This window comes from Scyliorhinus canicula, chromosome 1, assembly GCF_902713615.1.
Source record: "Scyliorhinus canicula chromosome 1, sScyCan1.1, whole genome shotgun sequence".
NCBI lineage: Eukaryota > Metazoa > Chordata > Chondrichthyes > Carcharhiniformes > Scyliorhinidae > Scyliorhinus > Scyliorhinus canicula.
The window spans coordinates 249,994,098-250,018,757 of NC_052146.1; the positions used below are offsets into that span (position 1 = coordinate 249,994,098).

The window sequence follows — 24,660 nt, forward strand, 5'->3', positions numbered from 1 at the left end:
GTGGGACAGATCTAAATAGCACACAGGCAAAAGGGAAGGACACTGCGCTTTGCTAAATATAAAGGACAATTAAATAAATGATGTCTCTGAGGCGGACGTGCGCCAGTTTTTGTGGTCCGGGCAACATGAGCGGATTCATCGATTGTCACTGTCACCTTGCAGCACCCGAATTCCTCACAGTAAGAGCTAGGCCTGGCTCTGGGCCCTTTCACTCACAGTAAAGGCAATGTTTCCTCAAAGTCATTATTCTGTAATATTTCAAATCTGCGCTGCAGCAAAGGGCCCCAAGTTGTATCTCCTGGTGGGTTCCTGGGCCTGGTCTTCTACAACATGTCAATGTTGGGGGCAAGGCCAGATCCGGCTATGATTCTTCCTTTGGCTGTGGAGATTCTCTTGCCGTTAGGAACATAAATGAACAACCAGCTCTTGGTAATACTGGAACTTCAGCATTTAGTCTTGAGTAGCAGTTTATCACGTCTTGAGGGTAGGGGAGAAAAATCTGCCAGTTTTCCTTTACTTCAATTAAGTATTGTAATTATCCACACAATGCCATTTAAAACCATTGCGAAAAATGTATTTTTTTTTGCCTAGCATTTGCAATGTTGCATTTTATTTTCAAATAATCCTGATAATTTTTATATGGGATTCGAGGTAATTTACAGACCGACTTAAGGGTTTGTTCTGTGCGATGACAATTTCTTGATTTACATTTTTTATGAGACAAGTAATAGTTCTGCAGACGTATGCGCATAGCATTGAGTCATTTACACGAGAATGGCCCAGCTGGATGTAAAAGATCTCGAGGCATTATTTCAAAGAGTAGAAAAGTTACCCCCCCCCCCCCCCCCCATCATCCCCCTGGGAAATATTTGTCTGTCAAATAACATCACAAAAATAGATGATCAGATCACTATCATGTGGGAGCTTGCTGTGCATCGATTGATGCATTTCCCACATTACAACAGTGCTACAGTTCAGGAGTACTGGACTTAATTGGTTGTCAAGTGCTTTGCAATATCCTAAGGTCCTGTAACTATAGACATGAGTCTTTTTCTTTTTTATATATGCATATTTTATACATATGGATATATGTGGTAAATAAGAGTGGCCCAATTAAGACTACTATGAATTATCACTTATCCCCATTACTATTCTGAGAAACTTTCTATTTACCTCTAATCCTTGCCTTCGGCCATCCATATGTCCACTGTTAGGATCTTGAACGAGAACCAACTATACTTTTTTCTTGTTATGGAGGGAAGGTTTTACCAGGCTGATTCCTGGGATGGCGAGACTCATATGAAGAGAGTTAGGATTATATTCAACCAAAGAGAAAATGCTGGAAAATCTCAGGTCTGGCAGCATCTGTAGGGAGAGAAAAGAGCTAGCGTTTTGAGTCCAGATGACCCTTTGTCAAAACGCTAGCTCGAAATGTTAGCTCTTTTCTCTCCCAACAGATGCTGCCAGACCTGCTGAAAATTTCCAGCATTTTCTCTTTGTTTTCAGATTCCAGCATTCACAGTAATTTGCTTTTATCTAGAATTATATTCATTCAAGTTTAGAAGAGTGACAGGGGATTTCATAGGAAAGTACAAAATTCTAACAGGATTAGACATGGTAAATTCAGAAAGAATATTCCCGATGGTGGGGAGTCCAGAGCTAGGGGTCATAGTTTGAGGATAAGGGGTGAATCTTTTAAGACCGCAGTGAGGAGAGATTTCTTCACCCAGGGAATGGTGAATCGGTGGAATTCACTACCACAGAAAGTAGTTGAGGCCAAAACGTTGTATAATTTCAAAAAGGAATTAGATATAGCTTTTGGGGGCCAAAGGGATCAAGGGTTATGGGGGTCGGCTGGATCAGGGTATTGAATTTCGTGATCAGCTGAAAGGCCTCCTCCTGCTTCTATTTTCTATGTATGTTTCTGTGTATCTCTTGTTCTATACTCTGTCCTATCATGTAGTTACAATTAGGGGCCTTGAGCACCACTCCCACAAGTGACTTCTTGCCTTTATCATTTGTCACATCAACCCAACTGCTTCCCCACCTAGGTTTCCTGAACTTAGGTCATCCTTCACTAATGTGCTAATACCATAATTAATTAACAGAGCCACCTTCACCTTTTCATACTTGCTGTCCTTCCTAAATGTTACAAAATCCTCAATTTTCGGATCATAATCTAAGTCATCATTGGCTATGTCTCTAATGGCTGTAATATCGTACTCAATCATTTAAATCTGCGCTTTCAGTTAATCTATTTTGTTACAAATTCTATGTGCATTTAAATACAGAGCCTTTAGATTTGTTCTTTAATTTCTTTTAGCATTTAGCCTCAGCAGCAGATTTACTCTTAAATTTGTACTTTCTGTCTCATCCTGTCCAGGTTTATATATAATGTCTTATATTAATATCCTCTCTTGCCTTCCCTCTCCTCTTTGGTTTACCACATCATCCCCAAATTTAGCCCTTGTACCCACCATTCAGTTTAAAACTCTAGTGCTCTAGTTTCCTCCCACAGTCCAAAGATGTGCAGGTTAGGTGGGGTCATGTAGATAGGGTGGGGGAATGGGCCTGGGAGGGGTGCTCTTTCAGAGGTTTGGTGCAGACCCGATGGGCTGAATGTCCTTCGACACTGTAGGCATTCTATGAATTCTACTTCCCTAGTTATGCGGCTTGCTAAAACATTAACTCCAGCATATTTAAGATGTAGTCCATCCCAACAATACAGATCCCACTTTCCATAAATTATTACCTTTGAGGTTCTGCTTTTTAATTTGGTGCCTAGCTCCTCCGAATCACTCTGCAGAACCTTATTTCTTGTCCTGTCTATGTCGCTGGTACCTACGTGGGCCATCTCCCACTGCAGGTTCCTCTCCAGCCCGGTGCAGATGTCCTTAACCTTTGTGCCAGGTGGGCAACACAGCTATCTGGACTCTTGCTCCTTACTACAGAGAAGAGGGCTCCTGGGTGTCCTCGGGCTGGCACAGACAAGATGAGCTGAATGGCCTCTTTCTGTGCTGTAACTCCTTTATGATTCTATGAAGAATGTCAATCCTCTTCACTATACTGTCCCCAGCATTCCTATGTGCTCTCCCCACTTGAACCGTTTGCTGTACCATGAACCATGGTCAATCAGCTCATCTACGCGTAGGCTACCCGTAGCTGAGAGAAGTGCAGACCTGTTGGGCAATTGCAGAGTATTACTCCTGCCCTCTAGGTGCCCCTACCTGCCTCATTTGCAGTCACATTCTCCTATCCCTGACCACTTTCCAAATTAGAAGGCCCTATCCTAAGAGGTGTGATTGCCTCCTCTTAGAAAGTATCCAGGTAACTTTTCCCCTCCCTGACGTGTCCACAGCTCAGCCTTCACACTGCAGACGTGTTTGCCCTGGATCACAATGTGGCTCCCACATGCTGCAGCCTTGACACATGAGCTGCCTTTCATCTTAATGCATTTAAAACAATTACTTAATTAAATTATTTACTTATCTGTAGTGCTTTTTATATATTTTATTAACTTCACCATCAAGTTATGTACCATTTTATACCTCTGGGATAAAGTAGAACTTACCCACTTACCAGATCCTCATCAAACAGCTAGCTCCTTTCCCTGTAGTAGAATAAGAACCATCCTAAAGGGTGAGAAGATAGAAAAGGCAAAGGGAAACAAACACCTCCATCCCCATTTCGCCAAACTCACCCCAATTACCAAACTCTAGGCTTGTGGTCAGCTTTTTTACCGCACTCTGTTTGGTTTACTGCACTGAAGACTCTGAATTAATAAAAAAACTCTTCTATGATACCTTGTTACATGGATATGCAATCACTTTGACCAGATAATTATAGGAAAACCAGTGATCAAGCCACATACAGCTTTACTATAATGAGAGCTCCTGTACGCAGAAACATAAGTCCCAACACCTTGTTCACTCGAACTATTGCTTCATGGCATTGCACAGGAACGTTTACAGATCTGTGCAGCAGAACATACAAATCTGTTCCTGCGCTTTCTTTAATGCTTTTCTCTGAAGAGTGCATGTACAGTAACAAAACACCATATTTGTATAGGGCCTTGAACATAATAAAAGTCCCACGGTGCTTCAGAGGAGCATTAAAAATACATTGTGCAATGTGAGGCGATATCGGCTCAGATAACCATAAGCTTGATTAAAGAGGTGGGTTTTGAGGAGTGTCTTAAAGGAGGAAAGTAAAGTAATGGGACAGGGAGGTGTGGGGACCGTAATTCAGAGCTTAGGGCCTAAGCAACTGAAGGCACAGTCATGAATAAGAACATAAGAACTAGGAGCAGGAGTAGGCCATCTGGCCCCTCGAGCCTGCTCCGCCATTCAATTAGATCATGGCTGATCTTTTGTGGACTCAGCTCCACTTTCCGGCCCGAACACCATAACCCTTAATCCCTTTATTCTTCAAAAAACTATCTATCTTTACCTTAAAAACATGTAATGAAGGAGCCTCAACTGCTTCACTGGGCAAGGAATTCCATAGATTCACAACCCTTTGGGTGAAGAAGTTCCTCCTAAACTCCGTCCTAAATCTACTTCCCCTTATTTTGAGGCTATGCCCCCTAGTTCTGCTGTCACCCGCCAGTGGAAACAACCTGCCCGCATCTATCCTATCTATTCCCTTCATAATTTTAAATGTTTCTATAAGATCCCCCCTCATCCTTCTAAATTCCAACGAGTACAGTCCCAGTCTACTCAACCTCTCCTCATAATCCAACCCCTTCAGCTCTGGGATTAACCTAGTGAATCTCCTCTGCACACCCTCCAGCGCCAGTACGTCCTTTCTCAAGTAAGGAGACCAAAACTGAACACAATACTCCAGGTGTGGCCGCACTAACACCTTATACAATTGCAACATAACCTCCCTAGTCTTAAACTCCATCCCTCTAGCAATGAAGGACAAAATTCCATTTGCCTTCTTAATCACCTGTTGCACTTGTAAACCAACCTTCTGTGACTCGTGCACTAGCACACCCAAGTCTCTCTGAACAGCGGCATGCTTTAATATTTTATCGTTTAAATAATAATCCCGTTTGCTGTTATTCCTACCAAAATGGATAACCTCACATTTGTCAACATTGTATTCCATCTGCCAGACCCGAGCCCATTCACTTAACCTATCCAAATCCCTCTGCAGACTTCCAGTATCCTCTGCACTTTTCGCTTTACCACTCATCTTAGTGTCATCTGCAAACTTGGACACATTGCCCTTGGTCCCCAACTCCAAATCATCAATGTAAATTGTGAACAATTGTGGGCCCAACACGGATCCCTGAGGGACACCACTAGCTACTGATTGCCAACCAGAGAAACACCCATTTATCCCAACTCTTTGCTTTCTATTAATTAACCAATCCTCTATCCGTGCTACTACTTTACCCTTAATGCCATGCATCTTTATCTTATGCAGCAACCTTTTGTGTGGCACCTTGTCAAAGGCTTTCTGGAAATCCAGATATACCACATCCATCGGCTCCCCGTTATCTACTGCACTGGTAATGTCCTCAAAAAATTCCACTAAATTAGTTAGGCATGACCTGCCTTTAACGAACCCATGCTGCGTCTGCCCAATGGGACAATTTCTATCCAGATGCCTCGCAATTTCTTCCTTGATGATAGATTCCAGCATCTTCCCTATTACCGAAGTTAAACTCACTGGCCTATAATTTCCTGCTTTCTGCCTACCTCCTTTTTTAAACAGTGGCGTCACGTTTGCTAATTTCCAATCCACCGGGACCACCCCAGAGTCTAGTGAATTTTGGTAAATTATCACTAGTGCATCTGCAATTTCCCTAGCCATCTCTTTTAGCACTCTGGGATGCATTCCATCAGGGCCAGGAGACTTGTCTACCTTTAGCCCCATTAGCTTGCCCATCACTCCCTCCTTAGTGATAACAATCCTCTCAAGGTCCTCACCTGTCATAGCCTCATTTCTATCAGTCGCTGGCATGTTATTTGTGTCTTCCACTGTGAAGACCGACCCAAAAAACCTGTTCAGTTCCTCAGCCATTTCCTCATTTCCCATTATTAAAACTCCCTTCTCATCCTCTAAAGGACCAATATTTACCTTAGCCACTCTTTTTTGTCTTATATATTTGTAAAAACTTTTACTGTCTGTTTTTATATTCTGAGCAAGTTTACTCTCATACTCTATCTTAGATGGATGAATGATGGAGCCATTAAAATGGTGGATGCTCAAGAGCCACAGAGAGAAGCGCAGATACTCTAAAGGGTGCAGGGCTGGCGGATTAGAGAAAATTGGGTGGGTTGAGGCCTTGGAACAAGCAAGGATGAGAATTTTAACATTAAGATTTTGCTTGATAGGAGCCAATATAGCTCAGCGAATAGTGCTTGGTTTGAGTTAGGACACAGACAGCAGCGTTTTAAATAACCGCAAGTTTATGGATGGTAAAATAGAGGAGTCCAGCCATGAGTGTATTGAAATAGTCAAGGCTAAAGATAATGAAGGCATGATTGAGGGTCTCACCAGTAGGTGAGCTGAAACAGGGCAAAGTCAGGGGATATCACAGAGGTGAACTTTGGTGGTCTTAGTGGTAGTGCAAATATGAGGTCAGAAGCTAATTTCAGGGTCAAATGTGAAATCAAGGTTGCCAACAGTATGGCTTAATATCAGATTATTGCCATGGAGAGGGAGAGAGTTGGTAGCTAGGGAACAGAGTTTAAATTAGGGATGGAAAATAACGGGCGGGATTCTCCTGTACACGGCAGGGCGAGGGGGTCCCGGCGGGAGTGAGTGGCGTGAACCACTCCAGCGTCGGCTGCCCCAACGTGCGGAATCCTCCGCACCTTCAGGGGCTAGGCCCGCCCCGGAGTGGTTGGCGCCCCGCTGGCCGGCGGGATAGGGGCCTGGCGCAACGCCAACCGGCGGCGAAGGGCCTCCGCTGGCCGGCGCGAGTTGGCGCATGCGCGGGAACGCCAGCATGTGCTGGCGTCATCCCCGTGCATGCGCACAGGGATTCACTTCTGCATCGGCCATCACGGAGGACCACAACGGCCGATGCGGAAGGAATAGAGTGCCCCCATGGCACAGGCCCGCCCGTGGATCGGTAGGCCCCAACGGTGGGTCCAGGCCACCGTGGGGTCACCTCCCGGGGCAAGATCCCCCTGCGACCCCCCCAGGAACCCCGGAGCCCGCCCGCGCAGCCAGGTCCCGCCGGTTACGGACCTACTCTGATTTACTCCGGCGGGACCGGCTACAGGCGGGTGGAACTTTGGCCCATCGCGGGCCGGAGAATTCGGGCGGCCCCGGCGCCCATTGAGTCGCGCCGGACCCCGCCATTCTCCGAGGTGGGCGGCGCGACTAATGCCGGGCCGGTGTTTGGGGGGGACGGGAGAATTGGGAGGTCAGCGGGGGCGGGATTCACGCCGACCCCCAGCGATTCTCCCACCCAACGGGGGGGGGGGGGGTCGGAGAATCCAGCCCAATGGCTTCAGTATTCCCAATATTTAATTGAAGGAAATTTCTGCTTATCCAATACAGGATGTCGGTTATGCAGCCTGATAATCTTGCAACAGTTGAGAAGTCGAACGAGGTGAAGATGAGCTAGCACTGGGTGTGACCAGTGCACATGTGAAAACTAACGCTGTGTTTTCCCATGATGTCGCTGAGGGACAGCACGCAGATGTGAAATAGAAGGGGACCAAGGATAGATACTTGAGGGACATCAGAGGTAAAGATGCGGGAGCAAGATGGGAAGCCATTTCAAGTGATTCTCTGACAATGATTAGATATAAATTGACCAGGTGAGACCAATCCCACCTAGTTGTCTGGCAGTGGAGAGGCCTTGGAAGAGGATGGTACGGTCTACCATGTGAAGGATTGCAGACAGATTGAGAAGGACGAAGAGGGAAAGTTTACCTTTGTCACAGTCACAAAGGATGTCGTGTGCGACTGATGAGAGCTGTGGTAGGGTTGGAAATCTGAATGGAGGAATTCAAATATGGAGTACTGGAAAAGATGGAATGGACTTGGGAGGCAAAATTGCATTCAAGGACTTTGGAGAGAAAAGGGAGATGGGACAATAGTTTGGAAGGATGGCTGGGTCAGTGCGCTGATGTGGTGTGCTGTTGGGAGATTTAAAGGAGAAATCAACAAGGCCTGAAGGGGGAGAACTGTTAATATCAGCCTGCCAAGTGAGGGACCAGGTTGGAAAGTTGAGTGGTCAGCAGATTAATGGGAATAGGTTTGAGGGATCAGGCAATGGATCTCATGGACAAAGTGAGCTCACAGTGGAGACATTAGGGACGGTAGGCGAGAAACCAGAGACAGATGTGAGAATAGTAATTAAATTTTTGCTATTTCTGTGTTCCAGTTTGACCCTGGAATAGACCTGGTCTGATGAGCTCCTAGCTCATGGATGGCATTAGGTGGATTGGCCATGATAAATTGCCCTTAGTGTCCAAAATTGCCCTTTGTGTTGGGTGGGGTTACCGGGTTATGGGGATAGGGTGGAGGTGTTAACCTTGGGTAGGGTGCTCTTTCCAGGAGCTGGTGCAGACTCGATGGGCCGAATGGCCTCCTTCTGCACTGTAAATTCTATGTCTATGTAAATAGCTGATAAGAGTAAGGTTTTCAGTGTTCGGGCCAGATCTGCTGGTGGATGGTTAACCAGTTTTCCACCATATCCTTTCAAATCCGTGTCCCATAGACTTAAGGTAGTGAAGATTGGGGCTGTGCCAGAGGGAATAGCCAGGGTGAGAGAGAGTGATGGTTCCTTGGGGACTAGCGGACATCAAAGGGAGGTCTTGTGGCACAGTGGTAGCATCACCGCTTCTTGGTCAGAAGCTCTGGGTTCAAGTCCCACTTCGGGACTTAATAGTCATGGAAGATGTATTCATAATGTGATCAAACAGGTTGATTGTCAGCCTGTAAATGTTCCCAATACACTTGACAGCAGGTGATGAAAGTGGAAGAATTTCCTGGTCAGCTGTACTGCAGAAGGTAACAACAAATCACTGCAGTACTTTGCGAAACATAATCATGGACCAATCGAATGGAAACCAATGGTTGCCAACACATGGGGCGCAATTCTCCGCCCCCCACGACGCCCCCCACGACGGGTGGGAGAATAGCGGGAGGGCCTTCCCGACATTTTTGCCGCCCTCCCGCTATTCTCCCACCCCCCCGCCGAAGTCCCGACCCGAATCGCTGCCGCCGTTTTTTTACGGCCGGCAGCGATTCTCAGCTGTTAGATGGGCCGAAGTCCCAGCCCTTTCCGCCGTTTTCACGAACGGCAAACACACCTGGTCTTGCCGTTCGTAAAAACGGCGTCACAAACTCGCTTTTTATAACCATGGCACCGATTGGCACGGCAGTACCACGGCCATGCCAAGGGTGCCATGGGCCCGCGATCGGGCCCGATGCCAGCGCACTACTTGTCCTTCCGCCGCCCCGCAGTATCCATTCGCTGGGCGGCTGAGGGGCAACCCGGCCCGCGCATGCGCGGGTTTCGCGCAAAAACGCGATGACGTCACCCGCGCATGCGCGGGTTGGAGTCTTCCAAACTGCGCATGCGCGGCTGACGTCATATGACGCGTCAGCCGGCGCTAACTCCGGTAAGCGGGCTTAACGATTTTCGTTAAGCCCGTCTTGCCGGAGCCTACGGCGTTGGGCTGCTAGCCCCGACCGGGGACCAGAATCGGTCCCCCGTCGGGAAGTGGCGCGCTGCCGTAAAACCCGCCCGGGTTTTACGGCAGCTTTACGATTTCTCCCGTTTTGGGAAAATCTCGCCCATGGTACCTGAAGGAGGAAGTGTAAAAGGTGGAGGTGATGCTGCAATTGAGCAGATCAGTAGCTGCAGAAAGATTGTGGCAAACGGAGGGCCAAAGATTTGAAAGTGCGATGTAAGAGAATTGTTTTTTTTAGGAATGGATGATGAAGGGCTGGGTGTTGGAAGGGGATGTGGTTGGTAAGTGATACAACAAAATGATCAGCGATAGCCTTATCAGTAATTGATATTATGGGGTGAGATGCTAAGATCAAGGGTGTGACCATGAATATGGGTTGGGGAGTTTACCTGGAGGGAAAGATTTAGGGAAGATTAGAGGACAATAGACTCAGGGGAGACAGAACATGATGTTGAGATGAGGTTCTAATCAACGAGGCTGAGAGTCGTTTTGTGCAGAAAGGAAAGCAGTAAAGATATCTTGCTGAGAAAATTTTTATCATACTTGAGAGGGTGGTACAGAATAATGATTTTGAAAGAGGGTAGAACAAGATGAGATGCAGAAAGGAGGAGGAAGTATCAGAGCTGTAGAGGTCAGGTAAAGGAGGATTTGATGATAAGAGTCACGCTGCCATCCTGATGGTCTTGGGTAGGCAAGTGGTGGAAGATTTAACCAGGTGGCGAGGATTCATGGGTAAAGTTGCCATCACCCCTCAGCCAGGCTTCTGTTAAGGCCATGATTTTGATACAATCATCCACAAGAAACTTATGGATGGCAAGGGCCTTGTTCTCAACTGATCGGACAATGTGGTAAGAGATGCATGGAAGGGTTGTAAAGCTGATCCCCTGGCAGAGTCCACAGGATCAGCAGTGGATGCGTGGACAGGGAGAAGATTGGCAAGTCTAGCCCTCCAGAGAGAACACTGGGCAGGAAGGTTGATGAGAGAGTGGGATGGGAGCAAATGGGGTTTCTACTCTTAAGAAGCCAGTGTAGAGTTACAAAGAACAAAGAACAAAGAAAAGTACAGCACACGAACAGGCCCTTCTGCCCTCCAAGCCCATGCCGACCATGCTGCCCGACTAAACTACAATCGTATACACTTCCTGGGTCCGTATCCCTGTATTCCCATCCTGTTGTTGAAGAATTGACGGTGTCCTGAACATTCAACCTGTCGCTATGCGTAACACTGCACTTTTTCAAACTCAACATTGTTTTCTGAACACTTAATGCTTCAAGATCCAGATAAAACAGGACAGCATTATTTACAGCTCAGCACTCACACAATAATGTCTGCAAATTTCTCTGGTATTTCATCAGTCTGCTAAAGCTATTGTGGGAGATTTTGATTAGTAGACATGAAAGAGTAGACATGAAAGACTGGTAAAGGTTTCTAATTGAATGGTCAAAATCCACCAAACAGGAGTAATCTTTCCAGTCCTCCAGATCCAAGAATTTAAACCAACCAAATTTCAAAGTTGCTGAAGAAATCTTTGTACACAGAACTGATGGCAGCCGCATAGGTCAGATCAAAATAGCTTGAAGGCTGCATTGGGCCCGCAGGTCACATATTGGATACTGATACTCTTTCAAATGGTTCTTTGAAAATCCACTTCAATTTGATCCACTGCATTTTCTTTTCTTCAAAGGAATCAATAACAGTTGTCAAATACCCTTTAGAAATTTAATTTTCATTAGATCACATTTAAAAAAATGTAACTCCCTTAAGTATTTTAGGCCCTCGTAGTTTATCTGTAATTGAAGTAAAACTAACTTGTCAGTAATAAACCCTGGTTTAACCTGTCTCCTTTTTAAGAAAATAATAATTTTTCCCATTTAGAGAATTTCAATCAATGCCCTTTCTTCCCTTGTTCCCTTCATAATTCTTAGATATAAACCATGATGTCCCAGTAATTTAAGTAAATTAAGTTTCAGTAACTTCTTTAATGCCATCTACTCTTTGAATAATAAGCTGTACTAACTAGTCTTTACCCGGTTCTACAATCCCAATAGCCACCTAACCTAGAAACAAAAGCAAGGTTTTTATTTGACATCCCTACCATTTCCTCAATCCCTGTTACAAGTTTGCCTCTTTAATCTCACAATGGTCCTGCCACTACTTAGCTATCCTCTTGCTGATGTGATTATGGAAAGTATTGTTTCGCTATATTTCCCTGACTCACCTTCTTTGTTTTTCTAACCTTCCTTTTAGTAGTTTTTCTATATGGTTTGTCCTGGTCGCTCCTTCCTCATCTTCTCTATCAGCGCTAATTGCCCTTTTTATTATTTTCAAGGTTGTTCTAGATTCCCTTACCACCCATGGGACCAGTATATTTGATATATTCACCTTCCTGCTCGCTATTGCAATATACTTGATCTATGTTCCTTCAACCTTCTTTTTAAACGTTCTCTATTGTTGATCTATCATTTTATTTACCAATACCTCCTATTTAATCTGGGCAAGGTCCCATTTTAGTTCACAGTCTTTTGTAGTTACCATTTTAACTGATATTTGGATAATATTGACCGCAATTATAATTATTAATATAATGTTTCTAGATCTCATCTTTAATAATTTTCAATTAGCAGCACAGCAGCACAATGGTTAGCACTGCTGCCTCACAGCACCAGGGCCTGGGTACAATTCCAGCCTTGGGTCACTGCCTGTGTGGAGTTTGTATTGTCTTCCCGTGCCTGCGTGGGTTTCCTCCGGGTACTTCAGTTTCCTCCCACAGTCCTGTGCAGGTAAGGTGGATTAGCCATGCAAAATTGCCCCTTAGTATCCAAAAGGTTAGGTGGGCGTTAGGGGATAGAGTGGGAGCTGGACTTAGGTACAGTGCTCTTTCAGAGGGTTGGTCCAGACTCGATGGGCACTAATGATTCTATGATCCAGCTTTGATGATCTGTAATATTTTCCAAGTTGCTGTTCCTTAGTTCCATTTCTCTATATAAATCCTCATGCTCCCCTGCTGCTACTACTCTTTGTTTTTCCCATTCCTATTGAAAGTTTTATACTCGGTCATATTTAATTGTCATTCCTTGCCCAGCTGCAGTCATGTTTCAGTTACTGCTATTAGGTTGTGTAATTTTGAGTGACTTTACCTTTTGAAAATCCAAGTAAAGTATTATTTAGGGCAGCATGGTGGCACAGTGGTTAGCACTGCTTCCTCACAGCGCCAGGGACCTTGGTTTGATTCCGACCTTTTAAAATAATAATAATTAATTTTTTAATAATTAAAAAAATATTATTATTTTAAAAAGGTCAGAATTGAACCCGGATCCCTGGTGCTGTGAGGTAGTAGTGCTAACCGCTGTGTCACCCTAAATAATACTTTACTTGGATTTCCAAATGACAAATTATAAGGTGCTACAAAAGGTTAACATGTAAGAAAAGGTCTCATGGAACCTAAAAGTCTTCTTTTTCTTTTTGACAAGGTTCGCGATATCCCTCGTTATCCAAGGCTCCCTAAACTTGCCACACTTATCCTTCGCTCTCTCAGGAACGTGACTTTCCTGAAACCTAATCAACTGTCGCTTCAAATACTGCCACATGTCCGATGTTGATTCCGGGAGGTCCCGGAACGCCGTGGCACCTCGGACTCACTCCCCCCCCCCCCCCCCCCCCCCCCCTCCCCCCGGTCCTAGGTGCATCTAGTGGGAAGCGGGCAGGACAGGCTGGCAGCTCGCCATCCCAGTCGCCCGAGCCGCAGCCTGGCTCATCTAGGCCGGGCCGCTCCAGGAAACGGCCACCAAAGGGATCCCGAGTTACAGGGCAGGAATCACAGGAGTCTGCCTCCAGTACTGCTGTACTGTCTGGGGAGCCACCTAGACGTAGTCAAAGGGCCCGTAAGGCCAAACAATTAGACACTGAGTAAGTTGGCACGGGTGCAGGGCACAGGCGAGTTATAGGGGCACCTGTATGGACTGTTTGTTATTAAAATCACTTTCTCACCGACAGAAGCTGCCTTTGTGCTCTGTCCGAAGCGTGCGGGGGTGTCATATGCATTGAGCGCCAGTGTGTGTGTATGGGGTGGTATTACGTCGGCCCCAGGCGAGTGTGCCCCCCCTCCCCCCGGGTCGCCCTCGCCATTCCCCCGGGCAGAGGACTGGACCATGCGCTGCAGTGTCACGGCCGCATGCAGAGATGGTCCGGGTGGAGGGTGGTACTGTGGCCATGGGTCAGACATTGTCCAATTATGTAGAGCCAGGATCTCATCGCAGAGCGGGTCGTCATCCTCCATGGCCTGCAATGGACATGCTTCCATGAGCTCGGCCCGTTGTGCCGCAGGTGGATGTGCAATGGAGGGGTGATGTGCATGCGGGTGGGGTGGGGGTGGTTGGTGGTGGGTGGGTGGGAGGAGGGGGGATGAGTGTGGGGGTGTTGGTGGTGGGTGGATGGGGGGGGCGTGAGGGTGGTCGGATGTTGCCATGGTGTGCGGTATGTGGCCATACTCGCCGATTCGCACGCCCCCTAGTCAGTGAACCGGGTGGTTATCAGCCTGTCCCGTGCCCGCTGGCACAACCGGTAACGGTGGGCAGCCTCCCGCCCATGTCCAGCCCGTCTGTCCTGACCATTGCCCCCATCCTCATCTGGGGAGGACTGCGCCTCATCCTGCTGCTCCTCCACTCCCCCCTCCTCTGCCTGCGGCACATCGCCCCTCTGCTGGGCTATGTTGTGCAGAACGCAGCACACCACAACGATGCAGCCGACCCTATCTGGCGAGTACTGGAGGGCCCCTCCAGAGCAGTCCAGGCACCTGTAACGCATTTTTAGCAGCCCAAGGCACCTCTCCATCACACCCCTGGTCGCTGCATGGGCATCGTTGTAGCCGTTCTCCGCGTCAGTCTGTGGCCTCCGTATAGGCCACGACTGCAACAGGTAACCCCTGTCGCCCAGCACCCAGCCCCTCAGCCGGGGGTGTCGTCCTTCGAACATGCCGGGGATGTAAGACTGCGCCAATACACATGAGTCATGTACCCTGCCCGGGTACCGGAAGCAGACGTGCAGGATCATCATGCGGTGGTCGCAGACCATCTGGATGTTCATGGAATAGGTCCCCTTCCTATTGGTGAACATGGCCCTGTTATCTGCAGGTGGCCACACGTCGACGTGCATCCCATTGATCGCGCCCTGGACCATGGGAAACCCAGCCACGGCAGCGAAGCCCGCTGCCCGGGCATCCTGGCTGGCCCAGTCCACAGGGAACTGGATGTAGCGGTCTGCAATGGCATATAGGGCGTCTGTCACTGCCCGGATGCACAGTGCACCGATGTCTGCGAGATGCCGGGCAGGTCCCCACTCGGTGCCTGGAATGACCCCGTGGCATAAACGTTCAGGGCCACCATAACCTTGACGGACACGGGGAGAGGGTGTCCTCCCCCAGTGCCACGCGGTGCCAGGTGTGCCATCAGATGGCAGATGTGTGCCACGGTTTTCCGGCTCATCTGGAGTCTCCTGCATGCCATGTTCATGAGGTCCTGGTACGACGAGCGGGGCCGATACACACGGGGCCTCCTTGGGCGTCTCCATTGCCGTGGCGCCACAACCTCTTCCTCCTCCTCCTCGTGCTCCTCGTCCTGTCGGGCGGGCATCCCTCCAGCCTGGGTGGCTGCCGCACTGCGGCACGCTCCTCTGCGGCAGCCTCCGCCACCTCCCTGGCATGCTCCTCCTCCTGCTCCCCCAGGGCAACATATAGAAGTGCGGCTGCCGCCACAGCGGCCAACATCACTGGCTGATCACCAAACATAATGGCCTGTGGGGGGTGGAGGGGGGGGGGAACTGCGACATGTCAGCATTGCCCGTACCCCCGCAGCCAGGTGCCATGGGCTGTATGGTCGCGTCTGTTGGAAGCTGGCACCTGCCCAAGCAGATGACCTCCCTCGTCCTCTTCCCCCCCTCCCCGGCACTCGTCCCCTCAGCCTGGCACTCGTTCTCTCCCCCCTCCCCGGCACTCGTCCTCTCCCCCCTCCCCGGCACTCGTCCTCTCCCCCTCCCTGGCTCGTCCTCTCCCCCCTCCCTGACATGTCCTCTCCCCCCTCCCCGGCACTTGTCCTCCCCTCCCTTCCCGGCACTCGCCCCCTCACCCCGGCACTCATCGTCGCCCCCTCACCTCGGCACTCATCCTCTTCCCCCCTCCCCGGCACTCGTCCTCTCCCCCTCCCCGGCACTCGTCTTCTCCCCTCGCCCCCTCCACCTCCAACCTCCACCCCCCCCTCTACCCCTCACACTTCCCCCCCCCCACTCATACCCCCCTCACATTCCCCACACACTACCCCCCGAACACACCCCTCACCTCCCCACCCCACCCCCTCTACACCCCCCCCCCGCTCACACACACACACCCTGCACACTGACTGCGGCCACGCCGTCACTTCTCCTGCGGCCACCCCACGCCGTGACCTACCTCCATGCTGTCCGTTGTCAATCATCAGTACTGGTTGACGCCGTTATATATGTGGTTCAATATACGCCGGTGTGACCCGTGGTCACGTCGGCAGGACTTCGGCCCATCCACCCGGGAGAATTCGGACAGCCCCGGGGCCCATAGCTTCGCACCAGTCCCCGTCTTTCTCCGAGGCAGGTGGCGCGATTCACGCAGGGCCAAATTTTGGGGGACGGAGAATTCGGAGGAGGTTGGGGGTGGAATTCACGCCAGCCCACGGTGATTCTCTGACCCGGAAAGGGTCGGAGAATCTCGCCCCCTGTTACTTTTGCACCAATCCAAAATCTGTCTACCTATCTGCTCCTGTACCTCCCGCTGGCAGTTGGGGAGCCTTGAATAAACCCCCAAAATTGTGATCGCTCCCTTCCTGTTCCTTAGCTCTACCCAGATTGCCTCATTGTATGAGCCCTCCGAGGTGTCCTCATGCAGTACGGCTATAATATTATCCTTAACCAGTAATGCTACTCCCCTACCCCTTTCACACCCCCTCCAACTCTCCTGAAACATCTATATCCTCCAACGTTCAGCTCTTCATCCATACTGATTCTACTCCCTGATATTCTGAGCCAAGATCCATTCTCAGTCCTGTCGTTATGTCATTCTTTATTATCAGGGCTATGGCTCCTCTTTTTCAATTACCCCAGTCTTTTCAAAATGTTGTATACTGTACAGCATTTATTTTCCAACCTTGGTCACATTGTATCTATGGGCAGAATTTTACGCTCCGCCAAGACGGGTTCTGAGGCAGGGGAAGCCTAAAACTGTATGGACAGGATGCCCTCTGGGATCCTGCTCCTTCTGACCACATGCAATTTCACACTGCAGCAGGCAGGGACTTGGGCAGGAAACTTGCCCTTTCCCCTTCCTTTTCCTGCCCAGCCTCAATTTTTAGGCTGGTGGGCGCAGGTCAGGGCAAGGTAGGAAACCAAGAAACGGATGAATCTCCATCTTGGGCAGGAAGGGGGGCCTCAATCTGAAAGACCCTTCACATATGGGCCACCTCACATCTGGGAGTAACACCCTCCCCTATCCCCCCCGGGCCTACTCCTCGACTCCCAAGGTTTCCGTCATCCCGACCTTCCCAGGGTATCCTCTACCCTACCGACTCCAGGACCCCTGGGACTTAGTTCCAGGCAGAGCGCTGCAGTACCTCTTCTGGCCACTGCAATGCTGTACCTGGATGGGCTGGAGAGCTGTCGGCCAATCAGATTGCCTGACAGCTCTCCAAGGTTGAACCTCTTTCCAAGGGTAGACAGAAGTCCCGCCTACTGCCAATCAGAGCTCAACTCAGTGTGAAATGTCAGTGAGTCTATTAACGGGTATGAGTTACTTGTTAACTCCCAGGATAGTGAGCACCCGCCACCCTGAAAATACGCAATATCTTTCTAATGGTGATTCGATCAAAACCATTTTTCTCTTTTTCAAATTTCAGATAAAGAGCCTTTAATTTTATTTGTTTACTATTATCCTTTGCAGGGATTTCATTAGCTGATGAACTATTACCATTAAAGTCTCTCCCTCTTCCTGTCCCACTCTGCTTGTTTTTACCCACGTCACCGCACTGCTCGGTTGTCTCAAATTTTGTCTTTAGATTTCTGAATCTCCTCTCACCTTACTGCCCTCGCAGTTCATCCTTTTTGTTTTTAAGCCTTATTCACAATTCTAGTTGCACAGATCACCAGGACACTGATCCCAGTTTAAGTGGAGCCCATCCTGATCTAACTGCTCCCTCTCCCTAGTACAGGTGCTAGTGCCCCATGAATTGAAACCCCTTCCCGCACCATTATTTGAGCTACATCTTTAATTCTCCAATCTGCCTGCTCCTATGCTAACTGACATGTGGCTTAAGAAGTCATTCACTAATTATTACCTTTGAGGTTGTGTTTTACTTTGGACACTAACTCCTCAAACTCTGTCAGCAGAACATAATGCCAGGCTGTATCTATGTCACTGGTCCCTATGTGGACCACAACAACTGGATCCTCCCTCTCTCATCCAAGTTTGGCTCTAGCCACTGACTTGGGCAGGCAGCACAGCCTTTGGAACTGCTGGTTATGGTGCAAAGAACATGATCTTTCCCATTGACTGTACTGTCCCCATCACCGCCCTTTTCACTCCCCCCGTTTGAATGGCTTCCTGCACTATGATGCAATTGTCACTTTTACCATCCATCCTGCTGTCGTTGTTCTCATCCACACTGGTAGGAAGTATCTGTTCTTCAAAGTCAGGGAGCCTGACTCACCCTGGTGCCCCAGACACTTGACCAAGCTTCAGACACGTACTGTAGATATAGTTGGCTGGATTTTCAGTGTTCTCCACAAGCTACCAAGTGTTGCATTTATAGGACACCAGCTGCCCTCTCATATGTATCTAACTATTTATTTAATTAGTTACTGGTTTATTAAAATAATATTATGTGTCAGTCTCCTAGCTTAGAGACAAAATAAGAACACTCACTAGCTACTGGAGGTAAAGAAGAAAGAATAAAAAGCAGCATCTCTTCTCCTTGTGCCCCAAATCCCCAACTTTGGCACTCTTTATGGAGTATTCTGTTCCACGATTACTCTGTGCTTCACCCTTGAAGTTAAGTTGCCAGTGAACAAAGCCAAAGATCATGTATGATTAGGAACCATATGGATACAAGAGGGAGATGAGAGCTCATGGAATCATACCGCAGAAAAGAGTAGGCACTTTTAAGAAGAGAGGGTAACAATTTGTAAAGAAAATTGGTGAAAAGAATTTCAGCCTGTCTTCTGATTAATGGTTAAAACATTGTTACAAAACACTGTAAGTTTGAGGACATATCTTCTGGGATACCAGAGAATGTTCTTTGATAATAGTGTGATTAAATTCTATATGGATACTTTTTTCTTTGCTTTATTTTGGAGTTTGCAGGAATTAAGATATGTTCTACTGGTAACTTTACAAACAATTTCAGAAACTTGTGAAGAAACAACTAAATAGAACAGTGCATTTGATGAACCAACTGAAATGAGCAGCATGAAGATTGTTCTTCATTTTTTAAAAGTGTTTTTATTTAGCAAATTTCCAACAATTTTACAATACAAAACAACCGCAAACAAAACTCCCAGCCCTCCCAAACCTCCCTTCAAAGAACAATACAGCATAGGAACAGGCCCTTTGGCCCTCCAAGCCTGTACCAGTCATGATACCTCGCTTTGCCAAAACCCTCAGCACTTCCTTGTGCTGTATGCCACTATACCCATCCTATCCATTTATTTGTCAAGATGCCTTTTGAATGCAATTAATGTACCTGCCTCCACAACCTCGGCTCGAAGATGAAGACATTCATCTTCACCACTTGGACCCACCCTGCCAGAGGCAGATGCAACATATCCCGCCTCATAAAACCCACCCAAACCTCCTCCACCAGCTTTGTTAAGTTCCATTTATGCAAAGCCGCCCACTCTATCGTTACTTGGATCCCCCGATATCTGAACCTGTCCCTGGCCAGCTTAAATTGTAGCCCCGTAATCTGGTTCTCCGATCCAATTCATTCACAGGGAACACCTCACTTTTTCCTATGTTCAGCTTGTATCCTGAGGAAGCCCTAAACCTCTCTAATAGGCCCATAATCCTTCCTATGCTCTCCAAGGGTCCGATGCGTACAGTAATGGGTCATTCGCATATAGCGACAACTGGTGCTCCATGCTCCCCCTCATAATCCCTTGCCACTCTGCCGACCGCCTACGGTCAGGGGCTTTATTGCTAGCGTGAACAGCAGCGGCGACAGCAGGCACCCGTGTCTCATTCCCACGTGTAACCCGCGACTTTGTGAGCCCATATTGTTGGTTCGTATGCTCACATGGTGCCGCATAAAACGGGCGCATCCACGCCGCAAACGTCGTCCCAACCTTCCCAGGACCTCAAACAGGTACTGCCACTTCACCTGATCGAATGCCTTCTTCTCTGCATCCATGGACACCACTACTTCTGGAACCCGTCCTCTCGACAAGGTCATAATATTTTAACAATCGCCTTATATTACTGGAGAGTTGCATGCCCTCTATGAAACCTGTTTGGTCCTCTGCAACTACCCCCAGGACACAATCTTCTATCTTCCCTAACACCAGCTTGGCCATCACTTTTATATCCATAGTTCACAGCGATTTGGGCCTGTACGACCCGCATTCTGACAGGTCCTTCCTCTTTTTTGGTATTAATGTGATTGTTGCCTGCATCGAAATCTGCGGCAGCTCCCCCTTCTCTAGCGCCTCACTAAACACCCCAGGAGATGCAGTGCCAGTTCCATCACAAACTCCTTATAAAATTCCGCCGGGTAAACATCCGACTGTGGGGCCTTTCCCGACTTCAACCCCCTTATACTTTCCAATACCGTCTCTCCCGCCTGCCTCTTCTCTTCCTCCAGCTGCAGGAACTCCAGCCCGTCCAAAAACCGCCCCATCTCGCCAATCCATCCGTGGTACGCACCCTCAAATATTCCCTGTCTATCTCAACTATCTCGCCCAATAAACGCTCCTCCCTCCTTCTCCCATCCTCATCCGATTAAACGAGATAATCTCCCCCGGACCACCACCTTCAGTGCCTCCCAGAATGTGGCTGCTGACACCTCCCTGTTCTATTTCAACTCCATATAATCCTTCATCTCCGACTGCACCTTATCGCAAAACCCTTTGTCTGCTAGCAACACCAAATCAAACCTTCCTGGGCTCTGCTCCCATCGCGATCTAAGCCAAACCTCCAGCCAGTGGGGAACATGGTCCAAAATTACTATCCCCAGGTACTCTGCCCCAGCCTAGGATTCTATAGCCAATGCAAACAGATGGGGGGATTTGGGGCATTCCTGCCTCGTACCTTGATGTCATGCAAAATGCCCTGATTTCATACTATTTGTGCGCACGCTCACCATCGGCTCCTTATATAGCAGCCATGCCACAAACTTCGTGCAATCCCGAATTTCTCCAGTGTCGCCACCAAATAACCACTCCACCCAATCAAATGCCTTCTCTGCATCTAACGCCACCACCACCTCTGTCTCCCTCCACTCTGCTGGAGAAAACACCACATTCAGCAAACTTCTCAAATTCGTGAGACACCCTTCCAACATTAACGCCCAGTCCTTTGTCAATATCTTGACATCTACATTCAGCAGAGATATGGGCCTATATGACCCGCAATTGGATCCTTGTGTTTTTTTAACAGCAGCGAGACAGAAACCTGCCCCATTGTTTGCGTCAAGACACCCCTAACCATCGCGTCCTCAAACATTCCCACCATCAATGGCGCCAGCTTGACCTTAAATTCTTTACAAAATTTCGACGGAAATCCATTGGTCCCTGTCGTCGTCCCTGCCTGCATCCTCCCAATCACCTCCTTCACCTCCGGTCTGCATCCTCCCAATCACTTCCTTCACCTCCGGCCTGCATCCTCTCAATCACCTCCTTCACCTCCGGTCTGCATCCTCCCAATCACCTCCTTCACCTCTGGCCTGCATCCTCTCAATCACCTCCTTCACCTCCGGCCTGCATCCTCCCAATCATCTCCTTCACCTCCGGCCTGCATCCTCCCAATCATCTCCTTCACCTCTGGCCTGCATCCTCCCAATCACCTCCTTGACCTCCGGCCTGCATCCTCCCAATCACCTCCTTCACCTCCGGCTTGCATCCTCCCAATCACCTCCTTCACCTCCGGCCTGCATCCTCCCAATCACCTCCTTCACCTCCGACTTGCATCCTCCCAATCACCTCCTTCACCTCTGGCCTGCATCCTCCCAATCACCTCCTTCACCTCTGGCCTGCATCCTCTCAATCACCTCCTTCACCTCCGGCCTGCATCCTCCCAATCACCTCCTTCACCTCCGGCCTGCATCCTCCCAATCACCTCCTTCACCTCCGGCCTGCATCCTCCCAATCACCTCCTTCACCTCCAGCCTGCATCCTCCCAATCACCTCCTTCACCTCCGGCCTGCATCCTCCCAATCACCTCCTTCACCTCCGGCCTGCATCCTCCCAATCACCTCCTTCACCTCCGGCCTGCATCCTCCCAATCATCTCCTTCACCTCCGGCCTGCATCCTCCCAATCACCTCCTTTACCTCCGGCCTGCATCCTCCCAATCACCTCCTTCACCTCCGGCCTGCATCCTCCCAATCACCTCCTTCACCTCCGGCCTGCATCCTCCCAATCACCTCCTTCACCTCCGGCCTGCATCCTCCCAATCTTCTCCTTCACCTCCGGCCTGCATCCTCCCAATCACCTCCTTCACCTCTGGCCTGCATCCTCCCAATCACCTCCTTCACCTCCGGCCTGCATCCTCCCAATCACCTCCTTCACCTCCGGCCTGCATCCTCCCAATCATCTCCTTCACCTCCGGCCTGCATCCTCCCAATCACCTCCTTCAACTCCGGCCTGCATCCTCCCAATCACCTCCTTCACCTCTGGCCTGCATCCTCTCAATCACCTCCTTCACCTCCGGCCTGCATCCTCCCAATCACCTCCTTCACCTCCGGCCTGCATCCTCCCAATCACCTCCTTCACCTCCGGCCTGCATCCTCCCAATCACCTCCGGCCTGCATCCTCCCAATCACCTCCTTCACCTCCGGCCTGCATCCTCCCAATCACCTCCTTCACCTCCGGCCTGCATCCTCCCAATCACCTCCTTCACCTCCGGCCTGCATCCTCCCAACCATCTCCGGCCCCACCCAACGACCCAGACCCACCTCCTGTGTTCCAACAGGACTCACAGACTCACTCGCCGGCGGACTTCCGCTGACCTCTTTCTTTCCAGCACCCTTCTTCTGGGTCTTCGACATTTCACACCTTCCTTATAACTTCCCACACCAACTCATTCACAAACTATCCCTGAAACCGGGAATAAAAGTCCAAAAACCAGAGACTCCAGCAGGAGCCACCATCTACATGCCACCACCGGAAGTCCCCCAAGATTTTCCTTTAGATAAGGTTACCTAAAGATGCAAAACAAGATTAAATGGAGTGACAGATCAGCTATAACCTAATAGAATTGTGGCATAGGTTGGAGGGGCTCAATGTTCCTAAATTTAAATGAAAGATCGCATTTGGGAGATGAGATATTTTCTGTAGACAATGTGGAAATTCCATTAATGTTTTTCACTGGGAAAGGGATGGCAGAGTGACCTTCATCTAGTCTGGAATGTATTTTAATATTAAAACAGAGATGTGAATTTAATGCTTCAGTTCTATTCTATCACTTATTCCCTTTTAATGCATTTTCTGTTTTTTAGCAGATCACATTTAAACTGAATTCAGATTCATAATATAGGAAGATAGAAGGAGGAGTAGGCCATTTGGCCCTTCGAGCCTGTTCTGCCATTCAAACACATCATGGCTGATCATTCACCTCAATGCCATTTCCCCCACTATCTTTTCAATGCTCCTATCCCGTGATATAATTAGTATCAGAAATCTAACAATTTCAGTCCTGAACATTCTCAGTTGACCTTCCACAGTCCTCTGGAGTAGAGAATTTCAAAGATTCACCACCCTCTGAGTGAAGAAGTTCCTCCTCATCTCAAACTTAATAGGCCTGCTCCTTATTATTATTATTCTGAGACCGTGGGCTGGATTCTCCGCACCCCAACGCCAAAATCGTGACAGGTGCCATGGCGGCGAATCCATTTCACCTCACGAAATCGGGACCGCCGCCGGTTCCCCGATTTTCCGGGACCTACTGTGTATCCCCTACCCGTGGCCATTGCTGGAGGCCCGCCCCGCCATTCTCCGTCCCTGACCGGCCAAAGACTAGATGGCGTGGATCTAATGTGGTCCTGCCGGTCAGGATACTAGTGTGGCGGCTGCAGACTTAGTCCACAGCCTCCATGGTCGGGGAGGTCCGATTGGAGGGCAGAGGGGGCCTTATACGGCACCGGGCTAATTTTAGGCGGGCGGTCCGGGTCGGGCGTGCTGCCAATGGGGGCTACTATTTGGAAGGTCCAGCTGAGTCCGCCATGGAGCGAGGCACAGCCGCCTCTGACCCGGACGGGGGCCCGTATCTGCAGCAAAAGCTGCGAGCTTCCCGACAATTCACTGCTCCCCCCCCCCTGCAGGGCTATGAATATGTGGCCCTTTCACGCCAGTTTTTCTGTAATGAAAGGCCACAGTTTGTATGACGGCGTGGGGACATAGTCCCAAAAACGGAGAATCCAGCCCCCTATCTACATCTACCCTGTCACAGCCTGTAAGAATTTTGTAAGTTTCAATGAAATCATCTCTCGTTCTTTGAAACTCTAGAGAGTAGATGACAAAGCCTATGAAGTTTAAAATGTTTGGGTGAGAGCCAGCCAACAAATACGTAAAATTTGTCTAAACGATAAGATAATTGCCTGCAGGGAATAAGGAAACTTTGACTCTTATAGAATGTGTAAACACGCAAAATTATCTGTTTCTCAAATATACTCAACATATTAGCAAATTATCCTGCTCTGCTTCACCGCCAAGGAGACCCCACTCTTCCTCCTGTTCTGCCTCACCCAGAGAGAAACCCCACTCACTC

At 48.8% G+C, this 24,660-nt stretch overlaps 1 protein-coding gene across 3 annotated transcripts in view; it reads left to right on the forward strand.

Annotated features, from left to right (window-relative positions):
- The first annotated feature begins 21 nt into the window (after window positions 1-21).
- tatdn3 (TatD DNase domain containing 3) overlaps window positions 22-24,660 on the forward strand; it is a 117,507-nt gene continuing 92,868 nt past the window's right edge. For all 3 annotated transcript variants that reach the window (XM_038811150.1, XM_038811160.1, XM_038811170.1), the window contains exon 1: window positions 22-179. In XM_038811150.1, coding sequence (XP_038667078.1) covers window positions 78-179 — 102 coding nt within the window. In that variant the 5' untranslated portion in view covers window positions 22-77. The remainder of the gene's footprint in view (window positions 180-24,660) is intronic.